This window comes from Mycotypha africana (genome assembly GCF_025528875.1).
Source record: "Mycotypha africana strain NRRL 2978 chromosome Unknown BDF20scaffold_5, whole genome shotgun sequence".
NCBI lineage: Eukaryota > Fungi > Mucoromycota > Mucoromycetes > Mucorales > Mycotyphaceae > Mycotypha > Mycotypha africana.
Window position 1 is genome coordinate 1,694,255 of NW_026515729.1, and position 23,864 is coordinate 1,718,118.

Genomic DNA, 23,864 nt, shown 5'->3' on the forward strand with positions numbered 1-23,864 from the left:
CTGCTGCATATAGTAAAGGCAGAATACATCATCAAACAAGGCGCTATGCCAATAAGACTAAGTTGCCTTTTAATGGTTCGAAACGTTTACCAGAAAAAGAAAGAGTTTACAGAAGAATGGGGATATGTAGTTATGACAGGGATAATAATGTCTTTCAGCATCTAAAACCAGTGAATATGATTTAATTTGAGATAAGTGGCGTACGTCTTCAGTGCTATATGCTTTTGCTTTCGGTGATGTTTACACAACTAAAAAATGGCAGACATAATCTTAAATGTTGAAGAATGACTGACAGAAGGTTCCCTTTCAAAATGATCTGGCAAGTTGAATGTTATCGTTTAGACTCATGGTACAAAGGGTTACAATCTTAGCATATCTGCGTATCCTGCAGATAAAAGAGAAGAAGGTAAAAGACTGGTAGGGTCTTAAAGGCCTACATCAGCGACTATGCACGCTCTCAACTGGACCCGTCGGCCCTTTACAGAGTTGGTCAATTTGTAACCTTTTTCTTCTCCTGATAAGAGGCTCCCCAGCTGGGTGAACGCTGTCATGTCATCTGGACTTGTCAAAGTCGTCTGAGATCGTTTCAACAGCAGCGGCATAACAGTGTCATTAAAAACCTCAGTAGAATCTCTGAAGAAGCCATTGACCTTCGGACCATGATAACCAAAATCCTTTGTCGTATACACCGCCTAATTAAATTACGCTATCACAAGGTAAGATCCGTCCAATACTATCGAAAGGAATTTTCCAAAAGCGAAACTGTCACTTGAAATTTTCCTCACAAAAGGAAGCCTAAGCAAGGATTGGATATGTGCATATACATAAAGGTACTCATGCACTTCATTTTCTGCAGCATCCTTCCACTGCAGACAGCTTTCAACGTGCATTCATACGTAGAAAAAGTTGGTCTATAAACGATGTTTGAGGAGAGAAAAAAATCATGACAAAAATATTACTTTTAAAGAACAAGGGTTTTACTTTCATGCAAGCTTTTTATCAGTTCCCAAAAAAAAAAAGTAGCAATTCGCGTCACGAGATTCTTTTCTTTCTTTTTTGTATACAAAAGGTGAATAGACTAAAATGCAGCTGAACGCAGCAACAACATGTGAATTACAATGGCTATCTCAAATGAATGTCAATATCAACACGACTGCCTCAAGAAAGACGACTATTATAGGAACAATTGGTAAGATCATTCAACATTATGCATAGAGATAACTGTAGTGGTACAAATTAAACTTTCTATTCCAAACAAACAAACAAAAAAAAAGGCCCCAAAACAAACAGTGTAGAGACGATTACACAATTAAGAAATGCTGGATTGAACGTAGTTCGTATGAACTTTTCACATGGCTCTTATGAGGTACATAAACCTGTTAGAGCGTCAAAACGAACAAAAAGGCACACTGTGTGTATCTCAGAGCTAATAAATGATTGAATCAATCAATTATATAGTACCACCGATCCGTCATTGACAATACACGGAAGAGTACACAAAGTAAGTGCTCGTACATTCATGAGGTACTTTGTGTATTTGAAATAGCAGGCTTAACTTTTTCCTTTACAGTGTATCCTGGACGACCTACTGCTATCGCTTTGGATACAAAGGGTCCAGAAATAAGGACAGGCATAATGAAAGATGATATTGAGGTAAAACGATCGATTTATTCAGCAGTTAAAAAAACATCAACTAAAAACAAGTTATGACAATGCTACTATGTCACTATTAGATACCTATCAAAGCTGGACATGAATTCCTGCTTAGCGTCGATGACAATTTTAAAGAGAAATGTGACGACAAAGTCATGTATATCGATTACAAGAATTTACCAAAAGTGATTCAAACCAACAAATTGATATACGTTGATGACGGTGCCTTATCACTCAAAGTGATAGAAGTTTTAAAAGACAGTGTTCGCGTCAGAGCCCTGAATGATGGTAAACTGTGCTCCCGTAAGGGTGTCAATCTTCCTGGCACACCAGTCGATTTACCAGCTCTCTCTGAGAAAGATAAGGCCGACCTTCAATTTGGAGTGACGAACAAAGTCGATATGATTTTTGCTTCTTTCATTCGACGCGGTCAGGATGTAAAGGATATTCGAAACGTATTGGGTGAGAAAGGAAAGCATATCAAGATCATATCAAAGATTGAAAACCATCAAGGCGTCGAAAATTTTGACGAGATTCTAGCAGAGACGGATGGAGTTATGGTGGCTCGTGGTGTAAGCAAAATCACTAAAGTTGCATATTAGAATGGCTTGAGTACTTTTCGTTTTCTGATTTCTTCCCTGATGCGTTGTTTAGGATATGGGTATTGAAATACCATTAGAGCGTGTTTTTATTGCCCAGAAAATGATGATAGCCAAATGTAACCTTGCTGGCAAACCCGTTATTTGGTAAAATAACAATTATAGATATGCTCCATACTATGTACGTGTCATATTGATGTTACTTTCCTACTAGTGCGACGCAGATGCTCGAATCAATGACAGTAAGTTTCATATACTGAACGTTTGGTTTTTTGTACAATATGCTCTGTGCGCCATCTTGCTAATTTTTGAATCTATTACATCGTTTTAGTATAATCCGCGACCCACTCGTGCAGAAGTTTCTGATATTGCTAATGCCGTTTTGGATGGCGCCGATTGCGTTATGCTTTCAGGCGAAACGGCTAAGGGTAATTATCCTATTGAGGCCGTTCGTACAATGCATCAAACGTGTTTGCTAGCTGAATCTGTCATTTGTTATCCGAAACTCTTTAACGAGATTCAGACACTCCAGCCTCTTCCTACTACCACCACCGAAACAATTGCATGCGCTGCTGTCAACGCAGCTCTAGAACAAGAAGCTAAGGCTATCTTGGTCCTGACGACATCAGGTGCCTCAGCTGCTATGATTTCAAAGTATCGGCCCTCTATGCCAATTATTGTCATTACGCGAAACCCGGCGACAGCACGTCAAATCCATCTCCACAGAGGTTGCTTCCCTTTTTATTACCCTACCGCTTCCTCGAAAGAAGCCAGCAGATTGAGTGCCTCTAACAGCACTGATTATTTGAGTCCATTGGATTTGGCTCCTTGGCAAGACGATGTAGATATGAGAATGAAGTGGGGTAAATACCATTTGTTAACGCACTTTTGTATCTGTCTTGATGAGACCTCACTAAGACTTTTCTAAATCGTAGGCATGGAGCAAGCAATGAAATATGGGTAAGCTCACCAACTGCAATTAAGAAATGGCTCCGAACTGACTTTTTTTTTTTTTTTTTTTTTTCTGTTTCTTTTTTCTAATCAGGTTAATCGGACACAACGAGCCTATTATTGCTATTCAAGGATGGAGAGGCGGATTGGGTAATACCAATACCCTCCGTATTCTCATCACTCCTTAGTTGGTCAAGGAACAAAAGCGCATTCAGTTCCCTAATTGCAATATCTGCAAATCATATCTTTCCATTTGTATGTTTTTCAATCATTTCGTACATTAAATGCTGCAATCTGACCATAATATCAGTTGTAACTTCAAACAAATAAAACTGCATAAACAAAAAATTAAAAAAAAAAAAAACGCGCCAACATTATTTTTAAGGGATTTTTATTATGTTTTTTTTAAAAAAAAAAAATTCATTAGACCAAAAGTACCCGTAAACAAAAGGACTTTTCTTTTTACATTATAAACATCAGATGTGTTGTATAGATAATATATATATGCTAATATAGTTCAAGATCAAGGTGGGGAAATTTATTTCTTACCAGCCTTGGTAGCGGCCTTGGTGACCTTACCGGCCTTATCGACCTTTTCAACAGCCTTGATGACACCGACAGCGACGGTTTGACGCATATCACGGACAGCGAAACGACCAAGAGGAGGATAGTCAGTGTAAGCTTCAACACACATGGGCTTGGAGGGAATCATCTTGACGATAGCGGAGTCACCGGACTTGACGAACTTGGGAGCATCTTCAAGCTTCTTACCGGAACGACGATCGATCTTTTCGACGAGTTCAGCGAACTTACAAGCAATGTGAGCAGTGTGACAATCGAGGACAGGAGCGTAACCAGCAGAGATTTGACCAGGGTGGTTCAAGATAATGACTTGAGCGGTGAAGGAACCAGATTCCTTAGCAGGGTCATTCTTGGAGTCAGAACAGACGTTACCACGACGGATATCCTTGACGGAAACGTTCTTGACGTTGAAACCGACGTTGTCACCGGGAAGACCTTCAGTGAGGGTTTCGTGATGCATTTCGACGGACTTAACTTCAGTGGTGACGTTAGCGGGAGCGAAAGTGACAACCATACCGGCCTTGATGACACCAGTTTCGACACGACCGACGGGGACAGTACCAATACCACCGATCTTGTAGACATCTTGAAGAGGAAGACGGAGAGGCTTATCAACGGGACGAGTAGGAGGATCAATAGCATCAATGGCTTCAAGGAGAGTCTTACCGGTCTTGGAACCGGCCTTGGTTTCCTTGGTCCATCCCTTGAACCAGGGCATGTTGTTGGATTCATCCAACATGTTATCACCGTGCCAGCCAGAGATGGGGACGAAGGGAACAGACTTGGGGTTGAAACCGATCTTCTTGATGAAGGAAGAGACTTCCTTGACGATTTCGTTATAACGAGCTTCGGACCACTTGGTAGTATCCATCTTGTTGATAGCAACAATCAATTGACGGACACCAAGGGTGAAGGCAAGAAGAGCGTGTTCACGGGTTTGACCATCCTTGGAGATACCAGCTTCGAATTCACCAGTACCGGCAGCGATAATAAGAATACCACAATCGGCTTGAGAAGTACCAGTAATCATGTTCTTGATGAAATCACGATGACCAGGAGCGTCAATGACGGTAACGTGGTACTTGGGGGTTTCGAACTTCCAGAGAGCAATATCAATGGTGATACCACGTTCACGTTCGGCCTTAAGCTTATCAAGGACCCAAGCGTACTTGAAGGAACCCTTACCGAGTTCGGCGGCTTCCTTTTCAAACTTTTCAATGGTACGCTTATCAATACCACCACACTTGTAAATCAAGTGACCGGTAGTAGTGGATTTACCCTGTTGAACGTACAGAAATGAATTGGTAAGTTATCTTTTTCCATCGCAGCAATTAACTTGATATAAAATTTTTTTTTCGTCCATTGTCTTGTTATCCAAGCATTGTGAAATGTGAACGAAAGCGTGAAAGGGTGCTTCTACTTACAGAATCGACGTGACCAATGACGACAACGTTAACGTGAGTCTTCTCCTTACCCATTGCTGTTATGATAAAGAGTATTATATTAGTTTTATGTTGTAATATAAACAAACGTTAACTATTATGTACGCACTTGATAAAAGTTATTTAGTGATAAAAGGGAAAAAAAAAAAGAAAAACAATAAAAACGTCAGAAAGTTCGGTCTGATTTATAGAACAAAATTTTTTTGTTGCGCAGCGAAAAGCCACCCGTAGAACTCGTCACACTGCATTGGTTCTCATTGGTAATTTAACTAAAATGGTAACTGGCAAAAACAGTTACTTAGGGGCCTTTGTCTTATATTTTCCTTCTAGATCAGTACGATGAATTCTAACAGTTGCATCTACTACTTCTAAATCATCATCAATTATATAGTTTCCAGTCATTGCAGCTCTTACAATTGCGGTAGATGTTTCTGTACGTATATTCAAGGAAAGTTCATAGAACATTTCAATATTTTCCAGGAATTTTTTTTTCTTTTTTTTGTTTTCTGTACTCCAGCTGAAGTTCCGATAGTCGGAGGATCGGTGTCCCTTGGCTTGCCTTTTTCTGATCTTTTGAAACCGTTTAATTGGATCTGTGTTACCGATCATATCAAATGAACAATAGGGCTGATATTTCCTAAAAAGAGGTACGGGGCCTGATTTCCATGCTAAACTTGTTCAGGACGCTATCAATATTTAAAAGCATAGAAGTTACGCCTGGCATATTATGTTTTCAAAGAAAAGTAGACAGTTGTTCAAGATTGCGGGCTTGCCAAGAACTCTGCATACAGCAAGATGCAGAAACCAGGTTACAACTATTTTCTGATCTGCCTCGTGCTTGTATTTGATCCACCAATCTGTTTTTATCTTTTAAATCCGCCGTTTTGGTCTTAGCAGAATCAAAGTAAGCTTGATGATAAGCGGATGTTTTATAAAGAACGTGAATTTTTATGAAAGATGCTGCATTGAGAATAGAAGAAATAGAAACTGTACAATGAATTTGTTGGCAAATAGAGCAAAATTGTAAAGGATAAAAAGATTGATAATGTGCCTTTTGACATAGAGAATAAATAAATTTTTTTTTTTTACGCCTCTTCTTCTTTAGGCTCGCGTTTCAAACTTTTTACGTAGAAGACTTGGTCGTCTTGTTCTACCGACGAAAGAGTCTTTTGGAGATATCGTTGGATTTCTTCCACTTCAAATAATTTGTAAGGTATTTGAAATTGGTCAATTTCACTTAGAATCCTTGTAATTTTCACATATTTATCGAAATTCACCAGCTGTTTACCGCCTGGTGAGGTACGATAATCTGAATTCCCATCGTCTATAAATGTCATATCTGTCAAGTACACTCCAAGAAAAGGTAGGCAAGGAGCTACTGTACTTTTAAGGCGTTGTCGGTATTCAGCAAAATTACGCTGAGAATCAGTGGCTCTATGTATAGGCTCCCACATCGCTTTATATTTGATTGACAGATAATCCCAAGTCTTTTTCAATCTAGCAATGCTTGTGGAATCCAATGCTGACCGGATAGCCATCAGGGTATTATAATTGTTCAACTGTAGACAAACCTGTCGTCGCATTAAAACAATTCAACGTTAGATTTGGCTTTTTAATGCCCAATAAAATGAATGGAACGACTTACATCGCCAACTTTGATCCAGTACTTCAAAACCTGGGCACGCTTTTTGGTATCAGCTTCATTAAGTATGGTATCCGAAACCCAACTAGTGATTTGTGTACTTTTTTGGATCATTGCTTTTACGTGAACAGCTTGGCTAGTGCCAACTTTTTTTTTGAATTCCTGGCCGATCATTTCGTTCGGCCGAATACGGCAAAAAAGATCACTTTCTAATAATGTTAACTGCCTTGCTAGTTCTAATGGTTCGATGTCGTTAACGTGTAACAAAGACAGTATGTTTTGGGTTAAAGCTTTTCTTAAAGTATTCCTCAGTGATTTGCTCATAATAGTTGATGGGTATTTATCTGTTGAATCTGTTTGATGGTGATCATCGAAAAGGGTTAGACTACCAAAAAGAGAAGTATTGCTTCCATTCGAAGTTGAAGAGGATGATTGTAAGTTGAATGAATTCGATTTCTGCATGGCAACACGACTCTCGTTGTAAGAATGTTTATGACCGGAACAGCTTTGGCCCTTTGATGAAAACTTTCGAAACGTCATTATGTTAGATATCAGAATTTACTCTTCTCTAGCTTACAAGTAGATTCAACTTACAGTTTTTTTGATGAGGTCGATCATTCGTTTAGCAGGACCCGGCATAGCTTTGGTCATTTCGTTCGAAGCGAAATCAGTTAATGCATGCTCAACGCAAGCATCCTGCTCGTAGTCAAAATAATTTTCCATCCACGTCTTGATGACATTGTATACACGGAGTCGAACTGGGATCAGAATACGGTTCGTCCATATAGCTATTTGTTCATCAGTCAATAGTTGAGAATCACTGGGTGGTCGTAAAACAAACCTCTCCTGAAGCAGCTTGACGAAATCGGGAGGATTTGTGAATAGTCTAAAGTTGTAGAAGAAAGCCCTTGTGAAGATGAGGTCTATCAAAAAATTGACTAAAATGTTAATGACTTTCATCAAACGAGAACGGAGGCTGACGCTGAGTTACCTGGGGACTTTTCATGAAGCGTCAACTTTCTGACGAGAGCCTCAACGGTAGCACCTATAACTTCTCCATCTGCATTGAGTATCATTTCTTCTTCACTAAATGGACGTTGTTTTAGAAAACTGTACTCGTTTTCGCTCTACACAGTTTTTTATAACAAAAATAGAATAAAATATTAAGAGGGAGGAAAATAATAACAAATAACTTGTTTTGTATTAAAATCTATTACCTTTGTAAAGGAAATTTGTTGCGCAGGCGTAGAAACCGTGGAGGTTTCTTTTTCAGACGAGAACGTGTTTTTGTGCGACTCCTCCAGAGGGTTGTTCAGTGATATCCATGATGATATTTTGTTGAGGGACTCAGGTAGGCTTTCTGATGAGGCTGAAGTTGAGATACGCTCTATTTTAGGCTTACTCATCGAAGGCCGTAAGGAAGAAACACTGACACCTCTCGGTCTGCGTAATTTTGGCATCGCTTCTTTCGGAGACATTCTTCCAAGATCTTGTATAGATGGTAAACTGACAGTAGGAGGCAAAGGAAAAGCTGCAGTTACCGATGACTTTATGTTTGAATTGTTTTTAGATGTTAAAAAAGGAAGTTCGACTGAATTATTCACGGAGGCAGCCCGAGGTCGCATTTTACTTTTCCGTGGAGGACAAGCCTCAGGTACGATAGTTTCTAATGATGATGCTGTTTGAGTAGTGATGTTCCCAGGCAATATCACGGAGTCCATTGTTGAGGTAGATATGGAAGGCGATGGTAAAGAAGATGAAGAAGGGAGTGATCGATAATTGAGATTTGAAGAATTATAAGTTGTGGTTTCTAAAGAACTGCGCACACCTTCTTCTAACGATGATAGTCTACTCATCGTAGGTATTTCTGTATTTGTACTGATTTTTGGCACAGTTTCTATTGCAAGAGCTTCAATGTCTTGTTCTGCATGACCTTTTTCGCCCCTTTCTTCGTGCGGGTTTTTATTCTCTGGATGCTCTTCCCGATACTGTTGGATAGCCTGTAAGCTAATTGCTTTTCGTCCGAGATTTGCAATTGTATCAACTCGATTTGCATTCAACTCCTGTCGTTGGTATTCAGATGTTGGTCTATCTTGCATATTGCGTGTAATTAAATGTGGTGCTCGACCGTTCTCGTTCCCTGTCTGTAAGCAAACCCTTATACATGCTGCACATTCATTTGTTGTTTTGATCACATTCTCACAGCACGAACATAGATTGTCATAGTCCTTTCTCAACCTGGCTCTATCAAATTCGTTGGTCTGTTGCGGGGCAGATAATGCTCTCACGGCAGTTACCAAGTTTGTAATTGCACTATACACTGTTTCTTTTGAGATGATGACAGTTACTAAACGCTGATCGTCTCGAATGGCTGATAACTGCTTGCTATATTCTGGTTCATTCAGGCTGGAGCATATATTTTCAACAACTGATAAGAAACTTCTGACAGCTTCAACGGCTTTTCGGGTAGTCTCTAGCATCTCTGTTGCTCTGTGACTATTAATAAGATAGTGCTCTATTGCCATTACAAGGCAGCCTATTAGTTCATCTATACATGTCTGATGGTCTAATACAGTTTGCAGAATGCTATCTTTATCAGAAAATACTGTAGTCCTGGTTTTGATGGATACACTGCTATGGGTAGAATAGCGTGCTTCGGGGACGACTGGCCGCATGTTTCCCGAATGTGCCGACATTAGTGAGTTATGGCCAAATGAGGATATGGATGAACGTGGTGTATCAAAGGTAAACATCGAGGATGGACGCGTAGTATCCGCGGTGCTTTCTGTAAGAGTGAATGATTGGCGAGATAACGCTAACAATAAGTTTTCGAGTATATTCATCTCATTCAAAAGCTGGTCTGCCAAATACGATACTTGATCTTCATCTGTTTGACTCTGTGACATATAATTAATTTGCTGAAACTCTTTGCCTTTAAGAACAAGCCTGCTCAGCGCGCTTAGAACGATTTTTCGTTGTCTGGATAAATCAGGATATACGTTTAAAAGAGGGCTTTCTTTGTTAACAATATTAGCCTCTGTTAGTACAGATCTAACTGATGCAACAACTTGAAAGACAAAGAGCTGAATATCTGATTCGGAAGGGTTGTTACATGCATCTACTAAATCAGCTACTCTGTTTGATACGTCTCCAATTAGAGAGTGCATGGAATTCGTTGAAAATAGCGGTAATACGTTGGAATTCGATGTATCTCTGTCCGGTCTACGTAAGCTGCTATTAGAGCTTCTGTAGCCTTGGGTTGGCACAAACTGTTATATATTGCGGGTTTACAACGTGATTAAAAGCCATTCAATTTAACGTGATGATAACAATGATGGTCTTTTAATGTTACCTTTGTTGTACCATAGTCTGTGTGTGACACAAAAGTCGTATTGTTTGTTGTAGGTTGATTCATTTTATGATGCCATAACTCTAAGTCTTCATTATAATAATTATCTTCAAAGTCAGCATTCTGTCGTTTCAATTCACCAATTCTGCCTACATAGTTGCTTGGAAACCAGCCTCTCACATCCCCACACTGACCATCCCACCAACCAGAATCGTCTTTATTGAAAACCTCAATAATTGCGCCCTTTTTGAAGAATAAACAGGAGGCTGACTCCTCAGTCGTTACTGACGATGGTAAATAGTCATGTAGCGCCTGTACGAAGTGCGATGTCATCGATGTGGGTACTGATCGTGGCGGCGATCCCGGTGGAGACAGTGAGTTAGTGTGATTGCTTGACATATATAGTGGTTGTGGTGAGGATATTGTCATTATTTCACTGTGTGGAAGTGAATGCTCATCAAAATACTCGTATTTCGATCAATACTGCTATGTACTCGTCCAATCACGTTCGATAAATTCTTGTATTGTAATTGTATTCCCCTGTATATACAACTGAACAGTACGTTAACAGTTATTTACAAAGTAATTGTTCAAATATTAAAGCAAGAAGAAGGAGATGAGAGGAGCAAACAGAATTAAACAGAGTTGGTAAAAGGAGGAAAAAAAAAAAAAAATAAGAATAAAAAAATAGATGAACAGGACAGAATGCAAGAAACTTTATTTCGATTTTCCACACCAGCAATTAAACGTTCGCTCCCTTTTCTGAGCAAAAAAGGAGTTAGTGCAAAGTGTTGAACGCTTTTAAGCTAAAGTACTTAAATGCTGAATCTACCATGATTGACGCTGCGAGACAATTACATTAAGCAATATCTTCCTAATGGCAGTTTCCCAATAAGTCTAACTTTTTTTTATACTTGCTGGACATATACACAAAATTTTAAAAGTTGCTGTCAATAAAAACTGGAGTGTAATGCAACACGAAAATGAGCATACCGCATGATTTGCGTGTTACTTAGTCTTTTGAGAAATCCCAAACAATAGAAAGAAACTTAGAGGCTTCCACAGTTTTCCATACGAAAGACTTACAGTGAATAGTGGCGAAATTCTTCAAATTAAGAACTTACACGTATCTTGGCCTGGTAACAGCTCAATTAAAGAAGTTATAGGTTTGCAAGTGAATAAACTCATTGGTTTAACTGACTTGCTGTAGTTATAGCAGGCAGATGAAATCAAACTGTGATCCTTACGGCCACTTAATCCACGTTAAACAGTAGTGAACAATTATGCAGTTTCTTATTCAACAATTTTACATAAGGATCTATTTCGAAAGCTTGTTAGTGTAACATTTATTAGAACAGGCAAACTGTCAATCAACCCCTATTTCAACTTTTGGAATGGCTGAAAGGAGTAAATACACAATCTCGTTTCCGAAAACAAGCGCTCTCCAGTACCCACGCAATTCAATCGCTATTCGAACGATACGCGGTTATATTTTTGCGTTTTTGGTCTCCTCATTGTATGTGGTTAACTAAAGTGCCAATGTTAAAATTACTAAGATGTCACTCACGGCGTCAAAATGCATTAAATGATGGTTTATATTATGATTAAATGTTTCCTCAGCGTACATATATACATTGCAGATTGTTATAAATAATGTATGCTTAAGAAAAGTCTAGCTAAGTATATATACAAAAGAGTACGAAGTTTCTAACAATCCGTTTGACAGACGCGAATTACCCCGTAAAGATCTTGATGACAAGATAGAGCGTTGAGCCTACAAATCTAATCGCTGATAAGCCAGCTACAGACCAAAGAACGAAGCCCAAATAAGCTGCTGAACGGTCGCCGGTGGTGATTATGGAAGTGTTTGTAATGGCAACGATCAAAACCAAATTAGAGACAATCCATGATACCACCAATCTGGTACGGAACGCACGGTAATAATCTTCTTGCTTCGTCTTAGGATCACGGTGTTGCTTCTCGGGTATGGCCTCTTTGCTAATCTCTAAGCATGCCTCTTCATATATTTCATTCAAGTCTTTTTGTTCTGTGGGCAATTCCACTTCAACCGTTTCGGAATCCTTCTTGGGTTTCACGACACCAAGATCCGTAGCCACTGTGTTGTCGCCTTTAGTTCCCCAAGAAACATCGTGCGTATTACAGAAAGCGTATATATTGAGGACATTTGTGTAGCTAGGCGATAAGAGTATATACTGCAAGGAACTAGTGAACATATGCCAAGGATCAAGGAACAAGAAACTGGAGACGAAATACATAACGTAAGTCGCACAAAGTGATATGATAATATTCCTAAAAGCACTTTGCCCCAGCATAGCCATGAAGTCTCCGTTTGATTCTTCCACAATGGTAGTAACACCAACCACCGTTATCCAAATCGCAGCGAACATCATATAGATCATAAGTAGAGCAAAGAAAACCATACACAAAGTGTAAGCAATCCTTGAACCTTGTGGTCTATTGCCCATTGCCATAATGAACTGGATAACAATTAAAAGGATATAGATATAGTTTAAGACAGTATGCAAAATATTAGCGGCGTTATAGGAAAATGGCGCATTATTAATACTGGTCGGATCATCGCTGGGAATCAAAGCTTTGGTCAATATGAAAAAGGTGAGATAGAAGTTGCCGAGAGCGAACCATGAAAAAACAAGATTATAAGTGTTGTATAAATCTTCAAACATAAATAATATTTTTCGAATAATAGAGTGGTCAGAAGACCAAACTTTGCGCCAATGCCAAAGAGCGTAAACGCCAGCGAAAAAGGAACCGTTGAGCCATCGTCTTCTTTGTGAAATAAACTCATCCACTTTTTCTGGCACATCAGTTTCTCCATAAGCTCGATTGACGTAATGAAGTTTCCAAGCAGCATTCTTTTTTGACACTAACTCGTAACAAAGAATACGATCTTCGGCTAGATACATATTTGCTGTAAAAATATCTGCATCGCCACCGTGCTGTGTTTCACCCAAAAAATACTTCTCTAACGGTCCATGTCCATTCACATCATTCAAAAGAGCTTCGTATCGATATGCTGAAAAGGCACCAGGCAAGACAGAGATATAGCCAAAGACAGACTCGAGCGGTTTGTCCAGAATATTAGACATCTTATATTCGAAGTTTTGTGCTGCCACAAGTGGATTAATGAGTGCGGAGCCGAACTTGCCAGGCATAGTTCTAATCTCACCACAAGCCCCAGCAATGTTTGAGTGTAAATCGAATGCCTTCCATAAATGGTAAATGGACGTATTACCAGGTCGTGTACCAACATCAATAAGGACACAGACATTCGGTTTAATGAGAGGGCCGAACGCTTGGAAAAACCATCTATGTGAATTGATTTTCTTCTGATTTTTTTCTTTCAAACAAAACAGTATTTGGCACGGCACAATGCCCTTGTCTGCGCTCTTGAACTTCATCTTTGGATCCACTGATAACTGAGTTGTGTACTATTTATAGATAGCATGCATTAGTCTTTGCCATTTGCATTTCCAGCCTGGAAATATCATCTGAAATACCTCATATATATGTGCTGTCACAGGCTTATCTCCTACTACATTCTTAGCGATACCATCTTGATATACACCCAATGTTGCTAATAATGACAGTGTTCTCTCATTAATTTTATTACGACCATCAGATACAATACAGACCGTCACTTTCTTCCATCCCTCCGGTCCCCAAGTACGTGATCTATCACGCGTACATAAATGGGCTATGTTCTTCATAACACCATGCATTGTTCTAGCGAATAATACTTCATCTTCCTAATGGAGAAAAAGCAATTTTTTTTTAGAACCTACTCCTCTGCTTAAAAAATTGGTATTCAATGAAAACTATTTACGTTGTACATGGTTAAGACGATGAATAGCTCTGTTTCTCTTCCCAATAATTGCTGACGGAGTGTATAGCCTTCTCTGACAAAATCTTTCGGATCACAAGTAGCAGCTGTATAGCGCATATGAGTGAATTCTTTGGTATCTTTGATCGGTACAGCTTGAAGATAACGAGATGGCACAGGACAGTCGAGGACGAGGTTACCTTTTGTCAACTTAACCCTTTTGGCTGATGTTTTTTATTATTTTTTGGTATAATTAAAGAAATTGTTAGATAAAGCGAATATTAAGAGTTTCAGTGCATAGATAATGTTTTGTTGATACTTTACTTGTCTTATAGCGCCGAGGCTGTCGTCTTGGCGCACCAGTATAGAAACCAGGAGAGGCCCGGCCACCCATTGGACTTTCATAACCTCCAGGTATAGGCAAAGTCGTCGATTCAGAATACGGACTGCCATTTCCATAAGGTTGCGGCATAGGTGGAGTCATAATTGTAGGATTTTGCAAAAGAGGTTGTGAGCTATCGTAGGTAGGCATTGGTGGTTGATGTTCTTCTACAGCTGGATAGGGATCAACAAAGGGAGATTGTATGACAGGTCGTTGTTCCACAAAATTTGTCTCACTTAAAGGATACTGATCATACTCTTCATCCCTCAAATGAGGGAGCGGCTGGGGAGGTCCGTTATTGTACATGTAGTTTACCTCAGAAAGACTCTTCTTTTAAGAGTAATGAAGGTAAAAAGGAAAAAGAAGTGAACTATTAGCAGCAATTCACTGAAAAGAAATTAAAAGAAGGATGGTTAATAAATTTTTTCTATTTTTTCGCTCGCCTCTCGTACATGTATAGTAATTGGGGACTCTCCGCTTTTGTTGCTTTTAGCAATGTTAAAAAACGTCAATAAATCCAAAACTTGAGCAATAAAATGCGATAAAATGAAGAAACGCTGATTCAACAATTGCCCAAGAATAGTAATACTTAGCTTTTAGGTTTCAATATCGGTTTTCATGGAAAAATTAAACGAGAGTCTATCGACTTGGCAATTTATTGAAGACGTAGAACAGGTATATATAAACGTAAGAGCATATAATAAGTAATAATTGAAGTAATATGATTACTAAAGCTCTTCATATCAAGCTGACTTAAATTTAATTAGGGTCAATTTCCTGCTTATGGTCTGTGCGTTTTATTTCTTTGACATCGTGCGCCTAAAAAAGTAATGAAATCGTTTCTAAATTTAGACTCAGTAAAAAAGTGTATGTGTTCTCTTTTGTTGTGTACCTTGAACATAGCAACAATAAACTCTGCTAACGGCTTGATCACCCACCTTGTAGGGTACCTGAAGCCTTCAAACCAACCAATGTGTCCACCTCGATCTGTTGTAGCTAACACTACGTAAGGGTTTACCTTAATTTCATCGTAAGGAATACTTTGAACTGGAGCGATGGGATCATCCAGAGCATTCATACATAATAAAGGGATTTTGACATGCTCAATAAATCGACAAGAGCTGGCATCGCGATAATAGTTATTCACCGTAGTATAACCAAACATTTTCCGTGTGCAAGCATTATCAAATTCTCGAATATTTCTTGCTGCCATCACTTCAGTCGGATTGATTGTACCGTTCTTCGACAATATATCCAAGTGTCTAATATGAACATTGTTATAATTAGCTTGCAGAGTTTTACTATCTTGTTGTACTCTTGTGCAAAGATATTACCTGGCCGCTGTTGCTTTCAAATTCTTTGTCATTACTGACGAGTAAACATATCTACCTATGTAAGTTTCACATAGGCGATCCATTGATCTGAAGACACAAAGACAAAATCGGCATCAGTTGTTATGTCTGCGCCCTTTTTGTTACTACACTTACAGTCTGAAATCAAAAGGGTTCGCCACCGATATAGCTGCCTTAAAAGGCGTTTTATCTCCCTCTTCACCAAGGTACTAAACGCAGGGAAACATATGTATTAGGACGCAACGATGAGGAGCTGGTTATTTAAGTATGAGCTTTACCTTCACTAAAATATTTGATCCTAAAGAAAAGCCTATGCCGATTAATGGTGTCTTGGGCCCAAGTCTTTTTTGAATATGAATTAAAGCAGCACGAAGATCTTCGGTATACCCTCCACTATACATTTGTGGGCTAGTAATTTCACTGTTGGCACAACCGCGACTGTTGAGTACAACCGCTCTATAGTTAAAAGGCGGATAGCATAACTGTTCATATAGAATCACTCCTATTAACATGTATCCAACAACTGCTAATTTACGCGACTATAAGTTTTCATCATATTTACCACTTCCAATAAGCCTCGAATGTATGATTCGTGGCTACCTCCTGTGAGACCATGCAACACCACCAATGTTGGTGTGGTATCATTCTCCAGCCCGTCCTTTTTAGAACACCAATCCAAAGCAATAGTACCTCCATCCGAGGTCGTTAAAAGCTCTCTACAAATTTATTTAATTATTGGGATGTAATTGGTCGAGAAGAGGGGTAGAATTCGTATCAATGCTTTCTAACCGCAGTCGGGATCTGTCATGTTCCTGGATGTCGACATTTCCTTTTTTTTACCTCTCATATTGAACTTCATTGGCGGTTGGATAGTGGTTATAATAAGCAGCATAAGCTGTTTGTAAATGTCCATTAAGTAAATAAGGGGTGGATTTGAAAATAGCGTTTGGTCCTACCAAAGAAGGACAATTTTCAGCAATATAATCTATCAAAGAGACAGTACGATTTCCAGCAGCTGGTAATGAGATGTTGACAGGATGGTCATTGTGAAACAATTTAACTTTGCTCATAGCGTTGAAGAAGTTAGAGAAGAATCTAGCTACTGTCATACACTAATCTGTCTCTTTTTAAATAGTAACAGGAGGGGGTGGGTGTCATGAATCACCGTGCGCTCACATGCATTTTCCATTACAAAGCAAAAAATACGGGCATTAAATAGCTGGGTTGTCAAACGCCAATCATCCAACTTGATTGAACAATGATAAACAGATTTCATTTCTATCGACTCTTTTATCGTTCTTTTAGCTCAAATATATATCTAAGGATGACTTCACCGATTTAAAATACGCAAGCTTGCGCAGTAATAATTTCAACTACATCAAAAACATCATACTGTTAACCTGTTGTACCAATTAAAGTTCTCGTACATCCGATCAGAAGTGCTTGCACTAGGTGATGCCTCTTATAGCGTGTTTAATGGTGATTGCTACTCAAATCCCCACACCAAATGTCTGATTCCACTTCAACAATTCATTAATATTCTTCTGCCAACCAACACCATCACCTATTTGCGTAACGCAGGGGATAGGATACTTTGACATTCGAACCTTAAAAAGGAAAATTTTGCAATTAGCAACTGTTCTCGCATTTATGTATATCCTCGCACTGTACAAATTTTACCTTGATATATTGACGTTTACTCAACATGAAAAACTCATGACCGTCAATAGATATTTCAATGGGTCCTCGACTTTTTTCACCAATCTATAATCCTCAACAAAAAAAATTGTTACATTACCGTTTCCTCCTTTCCAAACCCTTTCGCTTTGATACTAACCTTTAGTTGTAAATTAGAGCTTGACGGTAGTAATACGGTTCTAAAGGACAAGGATCGCGGGCAAATGGGGGTCAGAACCAAGCTTTGAACACTTGGGTGGACAATAGGGCCGCCAGCTGATAAAGAATACGCTGTAGACCCTGTGGGTGTTGAAACGATAAGGCCATCCGCTACACATTGTGTTAAAAACTGGTCGTCTACTGAACACTCAACTGTAGTTAAATGGGGTGATCGTCCACGGTGTAAGGTAACTTCATTCATTGCTTGTCTATCACTGACTTCCTTTCCATCTACTTCAATTCTTTTGCCGTTTTCCTGATGTAGAGAGCAAAATAATCTCATTCTCATCATTAGTTTCGCTTTTCCCGCGATCATATCTGTTAAAACATGCTGATAGTTTTCGAATTCTAGTAAAATATAGAATGCCGTCAATAACCGAGATCGCTTTTCCTTCTGTCTATGCTTGGTTTGCTCTTTTTTTCTTTTTTCTTTTATCAACGTTACTGTATGACATTAAAAAACATAAGGTGCCTAATGAAAAGCTAATGACGGGAGGAGCTGCTTTTGGGAAGAGTGATGATAAGTGAAGCATAGTGCCATCTCCCCCTAGAGTAACTGCAAAGTCAACTGCACGTGTATAATCTTCTTTCTTATCCTCTTCAATAATATGTACAAATGGTAATTCTCTGTAAAATTCATCTGCCACCTCTGGCTCAACAATGATATTTGTATCAGGATACGTTTGATGTAGCCAACTATGTGCTTTTGATGTCAGCGTTATCATTTGCAAACAGTTGCTGTTGGACTAATTCATTTATCTTACTTGGCTATATCTAGCAAGGCCTGATTTGTTTTTTTGTCGTTAGGTTTTTTGACGATCAGAACAGATCGTGGTTTTTGATCCCAATGTACAGTATATTGCCCACTGTGCGTGCAGTATATGAAGCTTTTTTAGAAGTTCAATCCTTACGATAGGGGGGCATGGTAAAAAGTCGCTTACCCATATGTACTGCCGGGTACTTGCAGAATATCATTATCATGATTGGGCTTCATCAAATCAGTACTTCTCTTTCGATCTCCTGTTGAGAGATATTAAGCTTATCACTAACACTGTCATTTTATCAGCAGCTTGTTTAACATTTACCATGCTCTTTCGACAATTGTAAGCCGACTTTATTCGGTAAAGAAGATGTTGTTCGTAGACAACCAGTGTTGTAGAAGCGGTAGTGTACCATCTTCGTCCTGATATCTGCACTAACACGTAATAAACGACTGTTGGTTACTCTTAAAAAAGGCATTATTTTATTAGGCGGAATGCAATAATTTTGGTAATGAGGAAGAGAATCATCGTTATGAAGTGGATAAAAGGAAGGAGCTTTCGGTTTTGTGATGACTCAAAATTAAGTGCGCGTTTGCTGGTTTGATAAAACAACGGCAGACTCCGCTTGTTAAAACCAAATGATGTTTATCCTCTTTTATCTCTTCTACCTGTATCATCCCATTTGCTCCTTCTTTTCTCAGGAGTGACAGCTGCAGTAGGTAATGTACTCACTGGAGGGGGTTTCGCAATACGGCTTGCTACTCTTGCTGCCGCCTCCATGGCTTGCGCCATGGCTGCTGATTGTTGTTCTGTTAAATTGGTTGTTGCTTTTGCTGGTTGTTGCTGTTGAGGAGGTACAAAATTTACAGAAGTTCTATTTTGTTGTTGCATTGCCTTTTCTTCAGCAAGGTTTTTTTGCGTTTCCAGGATACCATCAATATACATTTCTTTAGGAAACCCATGCGGGTCGTAATCATTTTTATCAAAATTGCTCCCAATTTCATCGACTTCTGTAAATTCAACTAGTTTGGTATAGATACGCGGGTTATGGAATGCTTTATTACGTTGCAGATGATGATTGAGTCGGTGCCCTGAGGCTTTTAAGGACAAAAAATGAGCAATCCGTTCCTGTTACAAGAGAAAAAAATAAAGGTGAGTATTGAAAAATTGTGCGATGGCCAGAATAGAAGAAAAACGAAATGGCTTACAACGCGGCCTGGACTGCAAGGCTCAGTTGTCTCATCGGGTATACCCCAATTATCTACACCCTCTATGGGCTTCGGTGCTATCGCTGCTATTAATCGTCTATTGTGATCGCCAACTCGGCTTTCTATTCTCTGCGGCGCTGAGGCTGTTTTATCTTTTGATTCAACCGATCTTGGTAGATCTTCTGTTGTTGCTGATTGCTCAACTGGTTTGTTTGTTAGATTGTTTAAAGGTTCTGTTACCGTTTTGGATGTTTCTGTCGTTGCCTCTGTAACTTTATTTTGACTGGCTTCCTAAGGATAAATGAGGTTATTTTAAGCTTAAAAGAAAGATGTTGGCATTGTCCGCTTTAGATCGCATTTACTTTTATAGATTGACAAACTTTTGAGAGTTTTTAAGAGAACTGTTAACTCTACTGTATCGAAAAAATAATTTTTATTACAATAATACCTTGTTGTTCATCATCGGAAGACGTTGAGCTGGAGTTTTCATCATCAGAGTAATTAACAAGACCACTTAAAGGATTCATTGGCGGTTTTAACAGGAAATGTATACATCAATTTCAGGAAAAAAAAAGAAACTTGATTTTAAAGTGCATTAAACGGAGTTTAAAGCGGCTATCTCGTGTCGTCTACGACATGGTTTTATTTCTAGAGATCTTTCACTGTTCAGTATCACTACTCTAACGAGTTAGGACTAGAGTTTATCATTTTATATTCGAGGTCCGTTGAACTTATGTCATTGTCCAGCAATGGTGTTTTCTGTCGTTGGTTGGATTCTTTTCCATCTGCTGGTTCAGATCCTTTGTTTTGAGGCGTTTTTTCGATAACTGTTGCTGGTAGCCGTTCTTGCTGTTGCTGTTTCAATAAGGCATCATCGAGCTGCTTCAAAAATTCGTTATCATCTTGTACTTTTATACCTAGCGATTCAAAGCTCATCTGTTTTCGAGTTGATTTTGTGCTAGCACTATTGCTACTATTGCAAGGCTTATGATACTCATTTCCTTTCGTACTGTTACTACTACTACTATGACCATCCGCTTTACGAGCCATTAAATGATATGGGCTGTCACTATGTCGTCTAGGGTTGGTTGGCTTTTTTAGCGGGGCATCTTTCAGTTTAGGAACACCAGTTGCTATGGCGACCGGTTTTTGGTTTTGCCTATCTTCATTCTCCTTTGTCGAAGCATCTGTAAGATTGGCACTGATAGTTCCTTGACTCTGTTTAGACTGCTGTTTCTGTTCTTTAGTAGTAGCTGATTCTTTCGTCAGGGTTGATGGATCCATTTTAGACACGCCTGTTGACGAAAGATCGATTGATTCTCTTCGCTTACGTTCTTCTTGTTGAGCAGCCATGACAGGCGAGAGCGGGCTGAATGTTCCTCTGGATAATGCCATAAAAACAAATAAGCTGACCATAATAACAAGTTGAGTTACTGATACTCTTCTTTCGAAAGCAATCTGTACAGTGTATAAATGTCATTAGGAAAAAATAGTACAAAAGCAAAAATTTCTAATGAGAGAATTTTTTCCCCCTTACCTGATCTGTTAAAAGACTGATTTTGCTTGTCATCTCTTTCAATTCACCTTCTGTTTGTTCCTTTAAATCCTCATACCATTGCTCGTAGCGCCGTTTCTAAATTTATTGACATGTGTGTATATAATGTTCATGTAAGCCCAATATAAGACGTTGGTTTCCAAAAATCTATGTTTTTTTTTTGTTTTTTTTTAACTTCTGCCTCAACCCCTACCCACTACATCTCTTGAAGCACATACACACTTACCATACTCTCAATTTTAAAGCTTGCTGTTTCGTTTAGATGACCGATAAGAATAATCAATTGTTCTTGATGTTTTCGTTCCATCTCCAAAAAAACATCATTTAATATTTGATTCTGATCCTCCAGATATCGCTGAGATAAAGTCATGTTCAATTCCAATTGATTTAACCTTTTCATGATTGTTTTATAGATAGACTCTTGTGTATTTCCTTCTTTAAAATGCGTATTAGGCTTCGTAGGAAGAGATATGGCTGATGGTGACGCCGTTGCTGTTGCTGGCTGTTGCTGAGATACCGCTGGTATAGTAGTGCTGGTAGAGGTCATGGGCACAATAGCGTCTGCTATATTGGTTGTTACTGATTGATTCTCGTTAGGCTGTGCACGTTGTTCCGGTATTTGTGTCGTGTTGGAGGACGAATCTGAAATTGATATTAAGGAAGGTATAGAAAGTAGGGTTGTTGTTATCGATGAAGAGCCTCTATTGGAGTGCTCATCACTGTCATTGGGGGTGGGTATTGAAAGTGCTGACGACGTCTTACTCGGATGGATTTCGATTGAGGAAGCCTGAAGTGCATCATTCTCAGACATGGCGAAACTATCCATCTCATTATTGTCAAGTAAAGGCAAGTGACTGATACTTGGTTCCATTGCATTCGATGCATAGGAAAGGATACCTTCTGCTGGCACAACGTTTTCTTTTTTCTGTGTGCGGTACGTTTGTGATAAGTCGTCCGTCGTCTTTTGTACAGAGCTGAAGAAATTCTCGGCCTCTGTCAATTGCGTTTCTGACTCTGCCATTGTTGTGTCATCTTCATACTCGTATGCCAAAGGAGGTATGATGATCTTGGCATCCTCTTCATCATGCTCACTTTTGATAGGAAACGTTTCTGATGTATTCGTGATATCAAATTGGGGCTGAATGATTTGTTCGCGTACTTCAGCTGGCCATAAATGCTCTCCTTCCCAAACTGGGTCTTGGTCTCTACTTTCTACGAACGTATAGTACTCCATCATCGACATACCGTGCACTCTGACTAAACTGAGAGGACAATAATATTCATGGCCGTAATGTGTGAGGAATTCGATCTTGATGTATTCCACAAACCCACTTTCTGGCACTCGGAACACTTGTAGATCTCGTGTGTTTCTAGCCTGCCATTGGCCCAACAGATGCCATTCGTCTGTCGGGTATTTGGAGGAGGCATAGACTTTAAAGTCTTTGAATGTGCTTGAGAAAAACTCGAAATTGGCCATGACAATGGTATCCACGACAATCTGTTCACAGAGGTTGATGATGACAAACTTGGCTGCTGAGCATTTGTTGAGTAGGTATTGATCCTTTGATTCATAGAGAATGGACTGAGCGCCCTTTGCTTGTTTATTCGCTTTTCTTACAGTGGCAGCACAGTCAGTGGATGCATAATTGAATCTTTCTTTTAAAGACTTGACACGCGCGTCGTTAAATAGCTTTTTGTCCTTTTTGCTGCTTTTCGAATCGGATGGCGGCGGTTCATCGCCTGATGGACTAGGTGCGATGTAATCTCTTTCGGCATAAACGTTGGGTTCTTTCCTCTCCTTTCCAGACGAAACGCCTATCAGTCCCTCAAACATGGCACCGAAATCATCGCCAAAGCCTCCATCAAGACTGTCAACCATTTGTTGTCTTCGACTATGACCCTCTCGTCCACCTGTCACTCCTCCTACTACTGCTCCGTCGTCATCCGCTACGACGGGACTTGTGCGTCGTTTAGAGCGTTTGTCTTTTTCGTTTTCAAGAACTTTTTTCTGCCATTCTTCAAACGACACAATAGGATGTCTTTTTTTACGTTCACTCTCGTTGTCGTTGTCGTTGTCGTCTAAAGAATCTTTATTGTCTGTATGAGACACCGCGGCGATCGGTGGCTGTTTCTTGTTGGTGGGAGTGTGTGCTTTATGCCTGCGCTCATCAGGAGCGTCATTGTTTGTTTTCAGTAGGTTGCTTGTTGTGCTATGTTGCGATGATGCTGACGACAACAATGGATCGTCGGCGGATATCGGTTGTGAATCATGGGATGTCCGTGAAGAAGTGGATGGCGGCGATGGTGTGGTTGACGGATGAGACGATGTCAACATGATGGTGGTAGTAGTAGTTGTCCTTGACTTGTCGGCTTTCTCTTTTCTATTTTTCAAGTTCTTTTTCTCTTTGTTCGATGACGATGGGGCTGCTTTGATGACAGAAATAACAGCTGGGTCAGGGAACAAAGCGGCTGAAAAATCTATTGTTTCTTGGGAATAAACAGGGCATGTCTCTGTTAAAATATCGATCTCTGGAGTATATCTACATTGTTTTTTTGATTTATTGATATTGAGCATGTTGCTCGCACCACTACTTTTCGCCACTGTGGCTTGAGCTAGCGACGAGCATATT

General features: G+C 39.4%; 9 protein-coding genes across 9 annotated transcripts; 1 reads left to right on the plus strand and 8 right to left on the minus strand.

The window, feature by feature from the left end:
* Positions 1-1,035: 1,035 nt before the first annotated feature.
* BDF20DRAFT_870889 (pyruvate kinase) lies at positions 1,036-3,554 on the plus strand. Its single transcript, XM_053081076.1, has 9 exons — positions 1,036-1,366; positions 1,459-1,501; positions 1,571-1,653; positions 1,734-2,225; positions 2,308-2,399; positions 2,467-2,494; positions 2,584-3,115; positions 3,188-3,212; positions 3,298-3,554. Exons 1-9 carry the CDS (start codon positions 1,340-1,342, stop codon positions 3,389-3,391), a joined length of 1,416 nt encoding a protein of 471 aa, XP_052936610.1. The 5' UTR covers positions 1,036-1,339; the 3' UTR covers positions 3,392-3,554.
* A 10-nt stretch (positions 3,555-3,564) lies between these two features.
* Positions 3,565-5,376, minus strand: BDF20DRAFT_870896 (translation elongation factor EF-1 alpha). Its single transcript, XM_053081077.1, has 3 exons — positions 5,337-5,376; positions 5,210-5,265; positions 3,565-5,064 (listed from the first exon to the last, which is right to left on the minus strand). The coding sequence occupies exons 2-3, from the start codon at positions 5,261-5,263 to the stop codon at positions 3,742-3,744; spliced, it is 1,377 nt and encodes a 458-aa protein (XP_052936611.1). The 5' UTR covers positions 5,264-5,265; positions 5,337-5,376; the 3' UTR covers positions 3,565-3,741.
* A 936-nt stretch (positions 5,377-6,312) lies between these two features.
* BDF20DRAFT_835656 (ras guanine nucleotide exchange factor domain-containing protein) lies at positions 6,313-10,551 on the minus strand (the record flags this gene model as incomplete). Its single annotated transcript, XM_053078865.1, has 6 exons — positions 6,313-6,798; positions 6,873-7,394; positions 7,464-7,792; positions 7,861-7,996; positions 8,087-10,138; positions 10,222-10,551. 6 exons carry the CDS (start codon positions 10,549-10,551, stop codon positions 6,313-6,315), a joined length of 3,855 nt encoding a protein of 1,284 aa, XP_052936612.1.
* A 1,231-nt stretch (positions 10,552-11,782) lies between these two features.
* On the minus strand, positions 11,783-15,001 carry BDF20DRAFT_870904 (chitin synthase 2). Its single transcript, XM_053081078.1, has 5 exons — positions 14,923-15,001; positions 14,405-14,810; positions 14,084-14,304; positions 13,758-14,006; positions 11,783-13,688 (listed from the first exon to the last, which is right to left on the minus strand). Exons 2-5 carry the CDS (start codon positions 14,766-14,768, stop codon positions 11,952-11,954), a joined length of 2,571 nt encoding a protein of 856 aa, XP_052936613.1. The 5' UTR covers positions 14,769-14,810; positions 14,923-15,001; the 3' UTR covers positions 11,783-11,951.
* A 220-nt stretch (positions 15,002-15,221) lies between these two features.
* On the minus strand, positions 15,222-16,884 carry BDF20DRAFT_906183 (Alpha/Beta hydrolase protein; the record flags this gene model as incomplete). Its single annotated transcript, XM_053083245.1, has 7 exons — positions 15,222-15,281; positions 15,355-15,724; positions 15,797-15,883; positions 15,950-16,023; positions 16,093-16,296; positions 16,377-16,530; positions 16,655-16,884. 7 exons carry the CDS (start codon positions 16,882-16,884, stop codon positions 15,222-15,224), a joined length of 1,179 nt encoding a protein of 392 aa, XP_052936614.1.
* Positions 16,885-17,603: 719 nt separating this feature from the next.
* On the minus strand, positions 17,604-18,551 carry BDF20DRAFT_820210 (ATP-NAD kinase-like domain-containing protein; the record flags this gene model as incomplete). The annotated part of the gene is made up of 3 exons (XM_053077520.1): positions 17,604-18,058; positions 18,156-18,406; positions 18,475-18,551. Coding segments are annotated over 3 exons (783 nt in total), but the record flags the coding sequence as incomplete, so codon positions are not given.
* Positions 18,552-19,116: 565 nt separating this feature from the next.
* BDF20DRAFT_819463 (HCNGP-like protein-domain-containing protein) lies at positions 19,117-20,206 on the minus strand (the record flags this gene model as incomplete). The annotated part of the gene is made up of 3 exons (XM_053077460.1): positions 19,117-19,599; positions 19,680-19,877; positions 20,120-20,206. 3 exons carry the CDS (start codon positions 20,204-20,206, stop codon positions 19,117-19,119), a joined length of 768 nt encoding a protein of 255 aa, XP_052936616.1.
* Positions 20,207-20,232: 26 nt separating this feature from the next.
* BDF20DRAFT_524389 (uncharacterized protein) lies at positions 20,233-21,339 on the minus strand. The gene is made up of 2 exons (XM_053075662.1): positions 21,217-21,339; positions 20,233-21,137 (listed from the first exon to the last, which is right to left on the minus strand). Exons 1-2 carry the CDS (start codon positions 21,247-21,249, stop codon positions 20,355-20,357), a joined length of 816 nt encoding a protein of 271 aa, XP_052936617.1. The 5' UTR covers positions 21,250-21,339; the 3' UTR covers positions 20,233-20,354.
* A 115-nt stretch (positions 21,340-21,454) lies between these two features.
* BDF20DRAFT_808283 (UNC-like C-terminal-domain-containing protein) lies at positions 21,455-23,119 on the minus strand (the record flags this gene model as incomplete). The annotated part of the gene is made up of 2 exons (XM_053076564.1): positions 21,455-21,813; positions 22,054-23,119. Coding segments are annotated over 2 exons (1,425 nt in total), but the record flags the coding sequence as incomplete, so codon positions are not given.
* Positions 23,120-23,864: the final 745 nt, after the last annotated feature.

What these genes read in the sequence shown, in the direction of transcription:
- BDF20DRAFT_870889 (XM_053081076.1), top strand. Translation starts at nt 1,340, where the DNA reads ATGAACTTTTCACATGGCTCTTATGAG. An exon ending in TAATGAAAGATGATATTGAG is followed by an intron (nt 1,654 to 1,733) that starts GTAAAACGATCG and finishes TGTCACTATTAG; the next exon opens with ATACCTATCAAAGCTGGACA. An exon ending in AGATGCTCGAATCAATGACA is followed by an intron (nt 2,495 to 2,583) that starts GTAAGTTTCATA and finishes ACATCGTTTTAG; the next exon opens with TATAATCCGCGACCCACTCG.
- BDF20DRAFT_870896 (XM_053081077.1), bottom strand. Translation starts at nt 5,263, where the DNA reads ATGGGTAAGGAGAAGACTCACGTTAACGTTGTCGTCATTGGTCACGTC. An exon ending in TCATTGGTCACGTCGATTCT is followed by an intron (nt 5,065 to 5,209) that starts GTAAGTAGAAGC and finishes TACGTTCAACAG; the next exon opens with GGTAAATCCACTACTACCGG.
- BDF20DRAFT_870904 (XM_053081078.1), bottom strand. Translation starts at nt 14,768, where the DNA reads ATGTACAATAACGGACCTCCCCAGCCGCTCCCTCATTTGAGGGATGAA. An exon ending in TCGTCTTAACCATGTACAAC is followed by an intron (nt 14,007 to 14,083) that starts GTAAATAGTTTT and finishes TTTCTCCATTAG; the next exon opens with GAAGATGAAGTATTATTCGC. An exon ending in TGACAGCACATATATATGAG is followed by an intron (nt 13,689 to 13,757) that starts GTATTTCAGATG and finishes ATCTATAAATAG; the next exon opens with TACACAACTCAGTTATCAGT.
- BDF20DRAFT_524389 (XM_053075662.1), bottom strand. Translation starts at nt 21,249, where the DNA reads ATGACAAGCAAAATCAGTCTTTTAACAGATCAG. An exon ending in TCAGTCTTTTAACAGATCAG is followed by an intron (nt 21,138 to 21,216) that starts GTAAGGGGGAAA and finishes TACACTGTACAG; the next exon opens with ATTGCTTTCGAAAGAAGAGT.